Source organism: Pipistrellus hanaki, assembly GCF_964339955.1.
Source record: "Pipistrellus hanaki genome assembly, chromosome: 4".
Taxonomy (NCBI): Eukaryota; Metazoa; Chordata; class Mammalia; order Chiroptera; family Vespertilionidae; genus Pipistrellus; species Pipistrellus hanaki.
Genome location: NC_140506.1, coordinates 21,704,820 through 21,718,847, shown reverse-complemented (window position 1 = coordinate 21,718,847; position 14,028 = coordinate 21,704,820). Strand labels below are relative to the sequence as shown.

Here is a 14,028-nt window from a genome sequence, read left to right as displayed (position 1 = left end):
ACTGCGGCTCAAGAGCCACATGCAGCTCTTTGGCCCCTTGAGTGTGGCTCTTCCACAAAATACCACAGCCTGGGCGAGTCTATTTTGAAGAAGTGGTGTTAAAAGAAGTTTAAGTTTAAAAAATTTGGCTCTCAAAAGAAATTTCAATTGTTGAACTGTTGATATTTGGCTCTGTTGACTAATGAGTTTGCTGACCACTGGTCTAGAGGCCCCAGAAATAGATGCCTCTGCCACAGGAGAGATGGGTGCTGCCACACAAGCCAGGAACTGGCTTTCTGTCTTGAATGCCTTCCTTCTTCTAAAAATAACTTATGCTGCTGGGATGTGATGTCTGTAGCGATGGCAGGAGAGCATCTGCCATGGGGATGGGTCCCCCAGATCCCAGCCTTCCTTCTGGAGGGGGTGTGACTCCCCCTCCCCCTCTGCCCAAAGATGCCTTAGCAGCAAGGTTCTGAGCTCAGCTCTGCACTGGTGGGCACTGCCACTACAAAGCAGCCAGTGAGGTGCAGGGGGCAGATGGGAATTTTCTGGAATATTCTGAAGAAGGGAGTTTCCCTGAGGCCTTACCTATTATGGAAAGGGGGAGGGGGGGGGTGGAAGGATAATGATGAATACTAACCCACACTGTGATGCTGTGATTTATAAATAAGAAATACATATTTAGTTTTTGTCCAATCACATCTGAGTTTATGATACTGTAATGTGGTGACTTTTCTGGAAAAGCCTTAAGGATGGGAGCTAGTTGCCAGGAGACCCAGGCACAAGTACAGGTTAGAACTTTCAGCCCCAGCCCTGGACCTCCAAGAAGGGGACAGGGGCTGGAGAGGGAGCCCCATCACCAAGGGTGGGCCGATGATTTAATCAGCCGCAGCTACGGGAAAGGCCTCAGGGTTGGTGAACACAGTGATGCTGAACCTCTCCCCCGACACCTTGCTCCATGCACCTGCCACTTGGCTGTTCTTGAGTTGTATCCTTTCATAATAAACCAGTAAACTAATAAGTAAATTGTTTCACTGAGCTCTGTGAGATGCTCTAGCAGATTAATTGAATCTGATTAACGATCCAATTCATTAACAGGAGGAGTCATAGGAACCTATTTATAGCCCATCGATCAGAAATAGAGGTGGCACCTGGACTTCTGATTGGTATCTGAAGTGTGTTGTGGTGGTGTGGGGGGGAGGTCGGGGATAGTCTTGTGGGACTGAGCCCTGACCTCTCCAGGCAGCAGTGTCTGGACTGAACTGAACTGGAGCACACCCAGCTGGTGTCCCACAATTGTTGGGGTGGAAACCTCCCCCAGCACGCAAGCTTGGTGGCCAGAAGTACCACGAGTGAAAGAGTACTTCAAGAGTATTGTATATAATGAACATGAAAACAATAACAGAGCTTGCCTTTACAACAGGGATAGTGAGTCATGAGAGAGGAAAAGCAAGCAGCAGGAACTGAGGGAATGCTTTTAGAATTGGGCTACCTCCAGGGCAGCTGCCCAAGTCTGGATTCTCACCAGCAGACCTGAATGGGTTATGTCCTACAGTAACACACACACCCAGCACTTGTGAAAGTGTGACAGTTCTCACATGAAAGATGGGAATGGGCCTCATTCTCCTTGGGTTTTCCTCCATTAAAAGACTTAACCTTTGCCCTGGCCAGGTAGCTCAGTTGGTCAGAGCATCGTCCTGATACACCAAGGTTGTGGGTTTGATCCCTGGTCAGGACACATGCAAAGATCAATGAATGAATGAATAAGTGGATCAACAAATCTCCCTCTCTCTCTCTCTCTCTCTCTCTCTCAAGGTTGTGGGTTTGATCCCTGGTCAGGACACATGCAAAGATCAATGAATTAATGAATAAGTGGATCAACAAATCTCTCTCTCTCTCTCTCTCTCTCTCTCTCTCTCTCTCTCTCTCTCTCTCTTTTACACTCTCTAAAATCAACAAATAAATTTATTTAAAAAAAAAAAGAAAAGAAGACTGGGCTTTAATCAACCCTTATTTTGTGACTAAGAACAACCACCTAAAGAAACTACCAGTTGACAAAGCACAGCCAGAAAGGAGCAGCAGCAAACCCAGCTCTCAGGGCCAAGGAACTAAACATCATCAAGGGCTTATGTGCCCAGCACTTTGATGAGGACTTTATGTGCAATACCTCAGTTCTCACCATTACCCCATGAGGGAGTGACACCCTTTATTCCCATTTAACAGTTGAGAAAACCAAGGCAGAGAAGCCAGTTAACTTTCCCGGGAGTCATTCATGGCAAGAATGTGGACCAGTTGGGTTTGGAACGTCATTACTTCACTGACAAGTTTGTTTTTGGAGTCAGACAGAACTGAGAATGTGACCTACCCCCTAATACCAGCTATGCAATTCTGGGTATGTCACAGCCCTCTGAGCCTCAGTTTACAGTTCTAGTAAAATGGGTATAACAATTACCTGTCTGGGTGTGAGTGCCTTAAGGCCCTAGCACCAAACCTGACAAATAGCAGGCCCTCAATAAAGATACTATCTCCCCTTCTTATTCCCTAGTCTCCCTGAACCTAAGTCTTACAGGTGATGGTACCAATTTATCACCACCCGCCCCCAGCTGACTTGCATATGTGAAAGAATCGGAGGAACTCTAATTACTGACACTCACATCATCACATGCAGACCTGGGCCAATCTGCTTTGCTTTCCATTTGGAAAGGCTTTTTCTTGCCCATCTCATACCAACTTGAAGCTGTGACTTAGAGGAGTCAAAGGTTTTGGTTTTGTTGGTAACACCTTGTCCTCTGTTCCTTGGGCTAAATGAACTCAGGGCCATGGTCCCGGGAGCAGTGACCATCGTAGACCCCCCCAGAGAGAGTCTGCAAGCACACAGGAGATGGACCTGACCTGGAAATCACACTTCTGCAAAGAGGCTCGAAACTGGCTCCAATAACTGCAGTTAACTAATTCACCCAACCCAACCTCAACCCCTCACATACCCACATACAAAGTTGCTCCAAGTTTAAAGATGGTGAAGAAAGAGGTCCAAGAGTGGCTGTGGGTGGGTTGTTCAAGTCATCCCCCTGCCAGCGGTCAACACGTGGGGCTAATGTTGGAGTCGGGGTTAGAACCCACCTTCTGCATCCTATTAGGCCCTTTTATGAGCTCAGAGCATGACTATCTGGTTTGCATTTGCAGCACAGAGGGAAGTAATAAGGGGCTGCAGAGAGGTTTCCTCAACTTTAGGACCTCAAGGGTACCTTGTGGAGGTTAGTTTCACCAGAAAGCACCTATGAGACAACCACCCAGTGTGACAGGAGGGAGATAGGAAAAGGACTCCTCGGCAGAGAGTCAGGGCACCAAGTCTGGCATCATTCATACCACCTCCTCCTGGGCTGCAGGACAAAGCAGCCAACCTTTCAGTCGGTGCAGCACCTAAATGATGAATCTCAACTAGGTACACTCCCAGATTCCTTCTAACTTGAAAATTCCATTATTTCAGCTTTTAACAAAAACCATTTATAAACTCTGAAAAATTGTTAATGTGAACACCTAGCTCCGTGGTTGGCAAACTGCGGCTCACGAGCCACATGCAGCTCTTTGGCCCCTTGAATGTGGCTCTTCCACAAAATACCACGGCCTGGGCGAGTCTGTTTTGAAGAAGTGGCATTAGAAGAAGTTTAAGTTAAATAAATTTTGCTCTCAAAAGAAATTTCAATCGTTGTCCTGTTGATTATTTGGCTCTGTTGACTAATGAGTTTGCCAACTACTGACCTAGCATATTGTATAACTGGCATCTGGTAATTTACTGCTTAATGAACCCATGCTGATAAGGATACAAAGGATATGGAACTGGGCCTTTCCAAGCTAGACATGACCATCGAGATTCTATATGAGGAGGGATGGATCCAAATAACTCCCACTTGGGTCCCAGCAGGAAACGGGGCACACTCAAAAGGGCTGAACTGAGTTTTCTGCAGGGACTATTCCCAGAGATACAGGCAGGATGAAGCACCCAGGGGCCCAGAAAGAGGTACTTCCACTTGGTCTGAAAGGCCAGGGGAGAAGGCAGTGTGAGTGGGGGCCACGAAAGGGAGCTTAGAAGAAATCAGTTATGGTCAGAACCTTCGCAGGTTCCGGGGACGGGGGGGGGGGGGAGGCGGTAAATGCTTCGACACTCTCTCCTGCTTTGGGACCCGCCTGTGCCTGCCATTGGCTAAAGCCAACCACAACCAGGACAAAGGGAGACCAGATGTTGTCATTCACAGAAGTTGGTCTCCTAGTACAGAGAAGGAAGAGGACAAATTGGGGAGTAGGAGGAGGAAGGAGGAAAACACACACACATACACACTTTAAATTATACATCTATACTAACAAAAGGGTAATATGTTAATTAGACCAGGAGACCTTCCAGACATCCTTCTGGACAAAGCCATGGTGATGGGGCCAAGGCAGAGGCAGTTAGGGGCAATCAGGCCATGAGGGGAGGGCAGTTGGGGTGATCAGGCCAGCGAGGGTTGGGGAGCAGTTGGGGGCAAGCAGGCCAGTGGGGGGGGGGGCAGTTGGGGGTGAGCAGGCTGGTGTGTGTGTGTGGGGGGGGGGGGGGCGGTGGTTAGGAGCCAGAGGTTCCGGATTATGAGGATGTCCCAGATTAAAGAGGGTGCAGGCCGGGCTGAGGGATACCCCCACCTGCATGATTTTCATGTATATACATTAGAGATGTTTTTAGGACTAGCATGTTTTTGACTTTTCAAAAAAGATTATTTGTTCTTCAAAAGGGTTTTGTGTTGTTGTTTTTACCATAGGTTTAATCAAAATTTAAATATCAAGGTCTTCTAGCATATCCCAGATAATTTAATTTACAAAAGCGGAAACTTCTTGAACTGCAAATAGCTTCTACAGAATGATCATATTGTTTGAGGCCTGGTGTGTTTGTTGACACAGGGCCTAACAAGTGAAACCACTAAGACAACCGCTGGCCAGACAAAATGGTCTCATAACAGTTTTCCTTAATCCTCTACCCCCAATTTCCAAAGGTAAAACAAACTCCAAACTTTGCACACTAACACATTTTTCCATTTATATTTTCTATCAATTGTCAATTAAGACAAGAATCCCAGAGGTCAGCCAGAAGTCTTAAATAACAAATCAAAGAGTCAGATATATTATCTCTGGATGCAAAAGTGCAAAATGCCATGTTATGAGAAACCACCTGAAAAATGGCACTTGACAGGCGACATTCCAGGGATCCGCATTTCAGACGGCAATTCCTGGCCAACGAATGCTTAATGTTTAACAGGGACTCTTGGAAAAAGTTCCAAAAGTAGTAAAGCCTTCACAGCGCCATCTGTTTTTAAGAGTTCTACTGATGGCCACGGGACCTGAAAATGGATGAAAGTTAGCATGGTCCCCAAGGATGGATCCAGCGATGGCAGAGAAGGGAATGGAAGAGTTATAAAAACATCTCATGAGCATCTCCCAAATAGCGACCACATATGTGAGGTTTCTCCAGCCATCCCAGTCTCAGCTAGTCTAGCCCAGGCCACTTAAATGTCCAATCCTAGGGAAATAGTTACACAAATTATGGTCCTTTGACTCAATGGGGAAATACACAGCCATTAAAATTAATGAGTCTGTAATGACATGAAAAATCCTTGTGTTTATTCATTCACAGTAGCATGCGAATCCCTATTGTACACTACAGATGGTATAAGGGTGTCCAAGCTATGATGATGAATTACATAGGATACATGTCATAGAGCACAGAATGGGCTTCAGAACCAGACTGCCAGCATTTGAATCTTTGCTCTGTCACTGGAAAGATGGACAGCCTTGAGCAAGTTCCCAAATCCTGTGTGCCTCCCTGATCTCCATCATCAGATAGGGGTAACAAGAGTACCTTCTTCACAGGATCATTATAAGGATGAGATAAACTCAGACATCTGAAGCTTATTCCTGGCAAGCAGTAAGTGCTCAATAAATCGCAGCTATGCTACAATTTGAAGTGCCCGTCCTTACTGTCTTGGGTTAATAAGAGATACAGATACAAACAGGAAAACGATGGTATGATGCTAAGTGCAATTAAGGGCTTCCCTTCAGGCTAATATTTTAATGGGAATGGAAATGATTAGGAGGGCTTCTCATTCATAAAAATAGAGAGTGTGTCATTGCTGGGTGAGTTCATCTGGGGAAAACAGGAATGGACAGACCACTTTCTCCTGCATCCGGTCTTCCTGAGTCCTTCCGGAGTTTATTTCATCTTCAAAGCTTCCCAAAGGCTGGGATGCACCAGGACATAGGGTGGACCAGGGTGGAAACAATCCCGAGTGTGCAGGCAGACTGGCCAGCCTCCACAATCACAGGAGTGAGGGAGAACCAGCACTTGGCTTTTCATGGGCTGGAACGCAGGTTTTGTCACAGCACTATCATGTTAAGCATCATCTTCATTTTCGTGACCGCCCGGGATGCTCTCTCCCTGGGATGGAACAAAGCAAGGAATCCCCTTTTCCCAGCTCAATGTCTTCTTTTGAAGTTGGAAGAATAAAATCACTTTGATCTGCCTGGAAAATAGGCAGAGTAGGGAGGAACCAGGAACCAGGCAGCTCAGATCTTCTGTAAGGTGAGTCCACGTCTGCCTTCACTCTCTTTGGTAATGAGACAGTGCATTAATAAATACCCACCTGTATCAGTTTCGTAGGAAATGACACAAAACCCTGATTCAAAATGGTTGAACTGGGAGGAAATTAATCACCTCCTGGGGTGGAAGTGCCGAGGAAGGGTGGGGCTTGAGCCACGTGTCAACTACCGGATGGGCTGCTGGCTCTGCCCCACGCTCCCTTCCTACCCCTCACCCCTGCCCCAACAAGTTGGCTTCACCCTAAGGCAGGAGGCAAGTACTGCTAAGCTGTTCTCCATGGCAATGGGCCAAGGAAGCAATGGAGTCATTTCTTTTTCGTGTCTTTTTCTCAGTAACGAGCAAACCTTCCTTAGAACCTCCACAAGAGACTTTCCTTCACACCTCATTGCAGACTTGGCTCACACACTTTCCTACACTTGTCTCTGGGGTGTGGGACGGAGGCACCAGATCCGAGCAGGCTAATCATCTAAGGAACGGATACTTCTCAGACCACACCAGTATGGGAGCACCTGATAGGCTTCCGGTGGGGACCAAAGAAATGAAGGTGAGCAGATTTCAATGAAGTCAACGAGTTGTGCTGTTATTCTCACAGATAGCAATCTGATAGCGTTAGCACCAAACACATTCAGAAACGCCTCTGCCCCATACCCCACACATACAAGGAAGCGTAACTAATGACCAGATGGAGAAGACATCAACATACCTTGTATACACGTCCTATAACCACTCCATTCACACCCTTGGGACACTTGTAACGACTTTCCACTGACGACAATACAACCTGGCCCAGTGGCATTTCTATCCCAAGTGGACACTTGCAGGGCTATAAACACAGAAGAATTGAGAGGAGGGCTCCAGGGAGAGTTGGGGGCACCAGGGAGGAAGACTCAGTCACCAATACCCAGGATGGAATGAGAGTCAAGGAATGTTTTAAAGTGTGGGGGAAGGGGTTGCTCAACTCCCAAAGAGAACAGAAGAAACTATGATTGCAACAACATTTTGGAAGCTGGCAAATAGTCAAAGCAGTGGTAACTGACTTAGCAGATGAGAGAAAGCTGAAACCTAGCCCAGCAGTGCGGGAAGCCGGGAAGTAGGCTGGGACTCATAGCACAGCACTCCAGAGAGTCTCCGGAATTGGGAACATGGGCACCGAGGGGGCAGAGGGGCCCCCTGAAAGCAGGAGGACCAGCTGAAAGTCTGCACTTGAAGCTGTCATACCCCTCTACCCTCTCCTCTCTCAATCCTAGCACCAAAGCCACTGCCTGCATTCTGCAATCTGCTGAACCACGTGTGGCTGAAGGGACCCGGTGAGGCTTTGCAAAGGGGAATACGAGAAAAGTCTCAGTACCAAATAGACTCCTGGTCTCCTGGTCTCGCAGATCCCCGCAGCCCACTGAGTCACCTCGGTGTGAGGATTTCTCTTCCCCTGGTCAGTTTCTCCTGAAAGGAAAGACCTTCCACCCGCAGGTAGGAGGCGTCCAGTAAAAGCACTCGAAAGGATAATCCTGTAGCAGAGGTACTGGGGCCGGCTGCACATTCGAATCACCTGGGGAGCTTTTAACACTCTCTACTGCGTGGGCCCTAGAAAGATCGGGCACCCTTCAGTTACTCAGCAAATACACATGGGAAGTTCCCTGGGTGCCAGGCATTGTTCCGGATTCTGAAACACTGTTCTGGGTGTTGTTCTTGGTAAGGAGGAACTATTCCCGGGCACAAGCCCCACTCATGCATGCAGACCTTCCCTGCTAGCTTTCCAAGTCCAGGGTCAGCAGACATTTGCGGAAAGACTTTAACATGCAGATTTAAAGACAAAAACAAAACAAAAATACTCAGAATAAGTCAGGAAAAGAACCCGTGCGGGGAGTGGAGGGATGCCTCAAAGCAGCGTCACTGTGCTCAATGGAGGCTGAAAATCTTTTCAGCTGGAAATGGAGAATGGGATGTTATACCAAAAAAAAGCATTTTCAAGAGTTCTTGAAAATTAGAAATTTGATAGTAGACATATGGTTTGGAAGGTAAAATGAGGAAATTAAAAAAAAGAAAATTTCCCAGGAAGGGAACATTTTTTTTTCAAAGGAGATAGAATAAGAAAAGAAGAAAACTAGAGATTCCATCCCACTTCTAATTTAACAGGTGTTCATGACGAGAAGAAATTTTTCATTCCAGAAAACTGGTATGAGTTTCCAGATTGAGAAGGTCCACTGAGCACCAAGTAAATGGAATGAAGACACAGCAAGGTGTATTAAAATGAAATCTCATGACAGCGAGAAAGGGCAATATAAAGCACAAGGATGCAGAGAGGGGGAAATAACGGCATTTGGAAGCAGCAGGAATTAGAGTGATGTCTGACATCGCCACAGCAATACTGTCCCCGGAGGAGCAGTGCTTCCCAATCCCTGAGGGAAAGGGATTTCCCAGGTAGACTTACTACCCTTTCAAACAATAAGTCATGAAAGACCTCACAAAACTTATCTCCCATGTACTCTTCCTCATGAACTTCTACATGTGTTTTACTAGAGAGAGAGGGGAAACAAAGAAAGAGGAAGAAACAAACAGGGAGATAAAGGGTCTAGAAAACGAGGGATGCCATCTGAGAAAGGGACAAGCTGAATCTCAGGGATGATGATGATGAGACAGGATGATGCTGTCCATCAGGCCTCATGAGCAGCAAAACCAGAGGGAGCAGCAGGCTGAGGGTTTGGTGCACAGAAAGAACCAATAAGCACTTGCTGTTTGTGTGAAGAATTTTTTTTAAATTTATTTTTAAAAAAATATATTTTATTGATTTTTTACAGAGAGGAAGAGAGAGGGATAGAGAGTTAGAAACATCGACGAGAGAGAATCATCGATCAGCTGCCTCTTGCACACCCCCTACTGGGGATGTGCCCGCAACCAAGAATCGAACCCGGGACCCTTTAGTCCGCAGGCCGATGCTCTATCCACTGAGCCAAACCAGTTTCGGCTGTGCGAAGATTTTAAAGTGGTTGTCTCTGGGGCATAGCAGCTGAGGTTGGTGAGGCTAGTGATTGATGTTTCCAGTTATAAGCCTGGCGGTACTATCTGATATTTCAGTGATGCACTGTGTATAGTTTTGATAAAGAAGGAAGGGAAGCCAGGCTATGAGTCAGATTCCAGAATTAGAACCCAAACAAGGATCAGGAAGAGATCTCTGAGTAGTGTCCTGGGCGTACCCACTTCCAGAAGTCAGCAAAGGTACTTGGTGAACAGAAGAGTTGAAGAAGGTAGGGACTGATTTTCGACAACATGGATGGACCTATAGGGTATTATGCTAAGTTAGGTAAGTCAGACAGAGAAAAACAAATACCATATGATTTCACTAATATGTGTAATCTAAAGCAAACAAAATAAAACGAACTAACAAAACAAAACAGAAACAAACTCAGATTTGGAGAACAAATTGATGGTCACCAGATGGGAAGGGTTTGGGGGGGGATGGACGAAAAAGGTGAAGGGGATTAAGAAGTACAAATTGCCAATTATAAAAAGTCACGAGGATGTCAAGTACAGCATTAATACTGTAATAACTATGTATAGTGCTAGGTGAGTGTACTATAGTCATAAGGAATATAAATGTCTAATCACTATATTGTACCCCTAAAACTAATATTGTATGCCAACTTTAATTAAAACAATGGCAGGGCTGAGCACATGGCAGAGCAGGTGAGAAGAGAACGCCATGTCCCAGGAAACAGGCTATCATGGGTCACTATTTCCCTTCAAGGAAATAGTTCCTAAGTGGGACCTGCATGGAGTTCCAGAGATCAGCAGGAATGGGATAAAGGGCATGGGCAATTTATGGGGTGAGAAGACAAGCAGAAAAGCAGTTTGGGGAAATGCTGCTTGCTCTTTCCACTGTCTTCCTTTCAGTCTCGATTAGGGAGAGGTTGGCTCTATCTCCTCCATGAACCCAGCAGTGCAGGCTCACACAGCTCCAAGTTGAAAGGCTGACCAAGCCTGAAATCCCGAGCCCACAGGGGTCTCCCCAGTCACCTTCCTCGGTACATCCTATTTGTTTCTTCCGTGTGTGGCCCACTCTGAGAACTTTTTTCTTTTATTTATTCTTTTTTAAATTGTTTTATTAATTTCAGACAGAAAGGGATAGGGAGAGAGAGACAGAAACATCAATGATGAGAGAGTATAACTGACTGACTTTCCTGCATGCCCCACACTGGGGATCCAGCCTGCAACCTGGACGTGTGCCCTGCCCGGGAATTGAACCATGACCTCCTGATTCATAGGTGGAGGCTCAACCACTGAGCCATGCTGGCCAAGCAGACTTTATTCTTTCTTTTCCCAAAGCCCACCCTACTTCAGGGCCACACCCTGGAGGCAAGGGCTTTGACTAACATCCTGAAGGTAATTAACTGGGTGGGTCCAATATCAATTCAACTTCATTAACATCCCAGGTGTAAAAAATAGAGCCACGGTACATCTACAGGTTAGGGAGTATTTTATGGTCAGAGTAACACTGCAGGTATCATACTTTTCAACTTATATGCAAAGTGATTCCCAAGCGCAAAGTCAGAAAGTACTGTATTTTATGTGTATTTAAAGATACTTCCATATAATTTACAGAGGTAATGCCAACCGCTTTCTTTATTTTTAATTTTTTAAATATATACTTTTATTGGTTTCAGAGAGGAAGAGAGAGGTAGAGAAACATCAATGATGAGAATCATTGATTGGCTCTCTCCTGCACATCTCACACTGGGACCCAGCCTACAACATGGGTAGAATCGAAACCCGGACCCTTCAGCCCATAAGCTGACACTCCATCCACTGAGCAAAACCAGCTAGAGCCCATCCCTCTTTCTTACATCAAACTCAGCCTGACTTTTTTTTTTTTTTTTTAATGAAAATCTGTTACTGTTTACATTTACAGAATCTTTTCTTCCCAAAAGCTTTCCCAGGATGACAGCTGCGGTTATCTCCTTATTTCACCCTTGTATTTATGCACTGCCTACCAGAGTGCAGCAACACGACAGAAAGCATCCTTCCCTTCCCAAACATCTTTCATCTTTAAAATCTTTGATTTGCGGATTCTACAAACAAAACATTTTATGAACCAGTGGTGGGGGGAGTTTCCCAAGCACCGTTTAATAGCCTGGGGCGCAGATCCCTCCCTCTAGGAGATCCTGACCTCCCTCCGGAGGGGTCCTAAACTGTTCCAGCTGGTGGAAGACCAGCTCTGCTCTTCCCCAGATCCCTTCCCTGCGAGCCAGCCGCCGGAGGGGCAGGGAGAGGGCACTGAAACAGACGCGGGGTTCCTGGAGCCGCGCCCCCACCCCACACTCCAGTCCTGGGCTCCAACAGCGCCTCTTATGGGGCGTCTTAGAGAACCGTGATCCTGGGGCCCCTCCAGACTGGCCCCGCGAGTCCCCCGCTCACACACACACACACACACACGCAAGCACGGAGGGAGCCTCCTTTCCCCGGTAACTGACAAACCCGGTCCAGCTCGGCTACTCCTCCCAGGGAGCACAGACCGTCTCCTCCAAACACGTCAACCCACAATAAAACACAAGTGCGGGGTCTGCGAGGTGCAGAGAGCCGAGGCCCTCGGGGGCTGGCCGCTGGCGTCTCTCACTCCCCACCCTTAGGGAGCCAGCCTCCATCTGCACCCCAGCGCGATGGGCTGCAGGCGCCCGAGGTTTCTGTTTGTCACGCAGGTCCCTACCTCCAGTTCTGAAGTCATCTCCGCGGGTCTCCGGTCCGAGGCCTCCCCGGAGCCCGGGCCGGGGCGGGGGCGGGGCCGGGAGTGGGTCCTCGGGCCTGGGCGGGGCGCGGGGCGATCCTGACCCCAATCACCTGCTCGGGGCGGGCCCTCCGCCGTGCGCCCCGGGGCTGCCCTCCCGCACCATGGCCCCTGCAGGAGGTCCCCGAGGCTGCTCGGTCCGCTGCTGCCCGAGGGAGCACCCCTCCTCTCCTCCCTGCTGCAGGCCCCGGAGGGGAGGTGGGGGAAAGGCTGTAACGGAATCCCAGCCCGGCCCGTCACTCCCCGGCTCACTTGTCAAAACTCCACGGCATTCCAGACCCTTCCTGGCCACTCCCCTCTGGTGCAAGAGGAAACCGCCCCGGGGAGGGTCCCGGCGAGTTTGGGGGTGCAGATGCAAGTGCCCGGAGCTCCTAGCTGGCCATGAGGAGCAGGTCTGAAGGCGAAAATGCCCCATCCAGATACCCCCGCGGGTCCCAAGCTCTCCTTCCAGCCGCCGCTTGAAGCTCCGCCCCCACCCCCCGCATCAATTCATTTCTTAGCCGCATGGTCTCACGCGCGGCGGCAGCAGCATGGGCTCTCACTGAGGGTGGGGTGGGTGGGGCGAGTCCCAAACTCGAATCACACAACCTTCCTGACATCGGCAGGATGTCATGAAACTTTCCAGAAATCCCCAGTTAGATTCTTTCTGCCGGGGGTAACCAAAACTCACCGCTGCTGAAATTACAATCGCCGCTGACTGCACAGCTTAAGCATTTCCTTTATACCTTCTCGGCTCCGCGCCCCTCCCGTCTTCTGGGGGTTCAGTCAACAAGTCATCCCCGGGAGAGGCATGAATGGGCTTGGGCCGTGCAAGCCATCTCTCCAGCTGCAAACTGAGGAGGAAGCCCGACCCACGAGGCTCAATTGTTTACATCACACCCACTGAGGGCTTCCTGTCTTAAATTAATGGGAAGACAAATAAGACAGGAAAAGAATGTTTGCTTTTCTTAAAGCTGGGGCTGGGTGGGGGGCAGGCAGAGGGAGGAGGAGTCGCCCCCACATTTCATTAGGCAGAGGGGTTGCTTCAACTGTATTTCATTCCATTTTTCTAACTTTACACTTGTTGAAAAGTGAAAGTATTGCTGTGCCAAACCTCAAGCCAGTAAGGGACTAGGGCTGGAAACATTTTCACCTGGCTTCTGAGAGGGATCCGGGCTGGAGCTACCAGAGGGGGCTAGAGGTGAGGGGACCTCCTGTGGTGAAATGCACACATTTCTGCCCAAACTGAAGCCCTGGAGCCTGCAGGGACGTGCAGACAGGTGCACACACTCACCCCACCCCCTTGGGGTTCATACCAGAATCTTGCCTTGTCCCACTCCCAAACTCTACGCCTCTCTAAGCAACGGTCCCCCTCCTGGGCAGCCAGCAGCCCCAGTAGCTTTGCAACACACAGATCTGGTGGAATTCAAAGCAATTAAATATAAAGGAGGTGGCCAAAGAAGGCTTCCGTTCCCAGTTCCATTACTGCCATTGGAATGGGTAATTCCAAAAAGCCAGGGAGGGGCCAACCATGTCAAGACCCGCCTGGACATTTGCCCTCTCTCAGAAGCAGCCCACAGAGCGCCTGGGAAGTAATCATCATAAACACCAGGCTGGAATTACCCCCCAGTTGCTTCATTCAGGTTGGCACAAGAGCAAAGCGGGAGGCAGG

The 14,028-nt window shown here is 48.3% G+C and overlaps 1 protein-coding gene across 6 annotated transcripts in view; it reads right to left on the bottom strand.

The window, feature by feature from the left end:
- Window positions 1-14,028, bottom strand: part of PDZD2 (PDZ domain containing 2) — a 309,850-nt gene that overhangs the window by 148,618 nt on the left and 147,204 nt on the right. The window contains exon 1 of one of the 6 annotated variants that reach the window (XM_084882600.1): window positions 13,048-13,176. The exons of 3 other annotated variants lie outside the window; for them this stretch is intronic. Coding sequence is in view for 1 of the 3 variants with exons in the window: in XM_084882598.1 (XP_084738724.1) it covers window positions 12,630-12,649 (20 nt within the window). In the remaining 2 variants the exon portion in view is untranslated. Of the gene's footprint in view, window positions 1-12,299; window positions 12,805-13,047; window positions 13,177-14,028 lie in introns of those variants that run through there. 2 more of the 6 variants (XM_084882599.1, XM_084882598.1) reach the window with 2 other exon arrangements.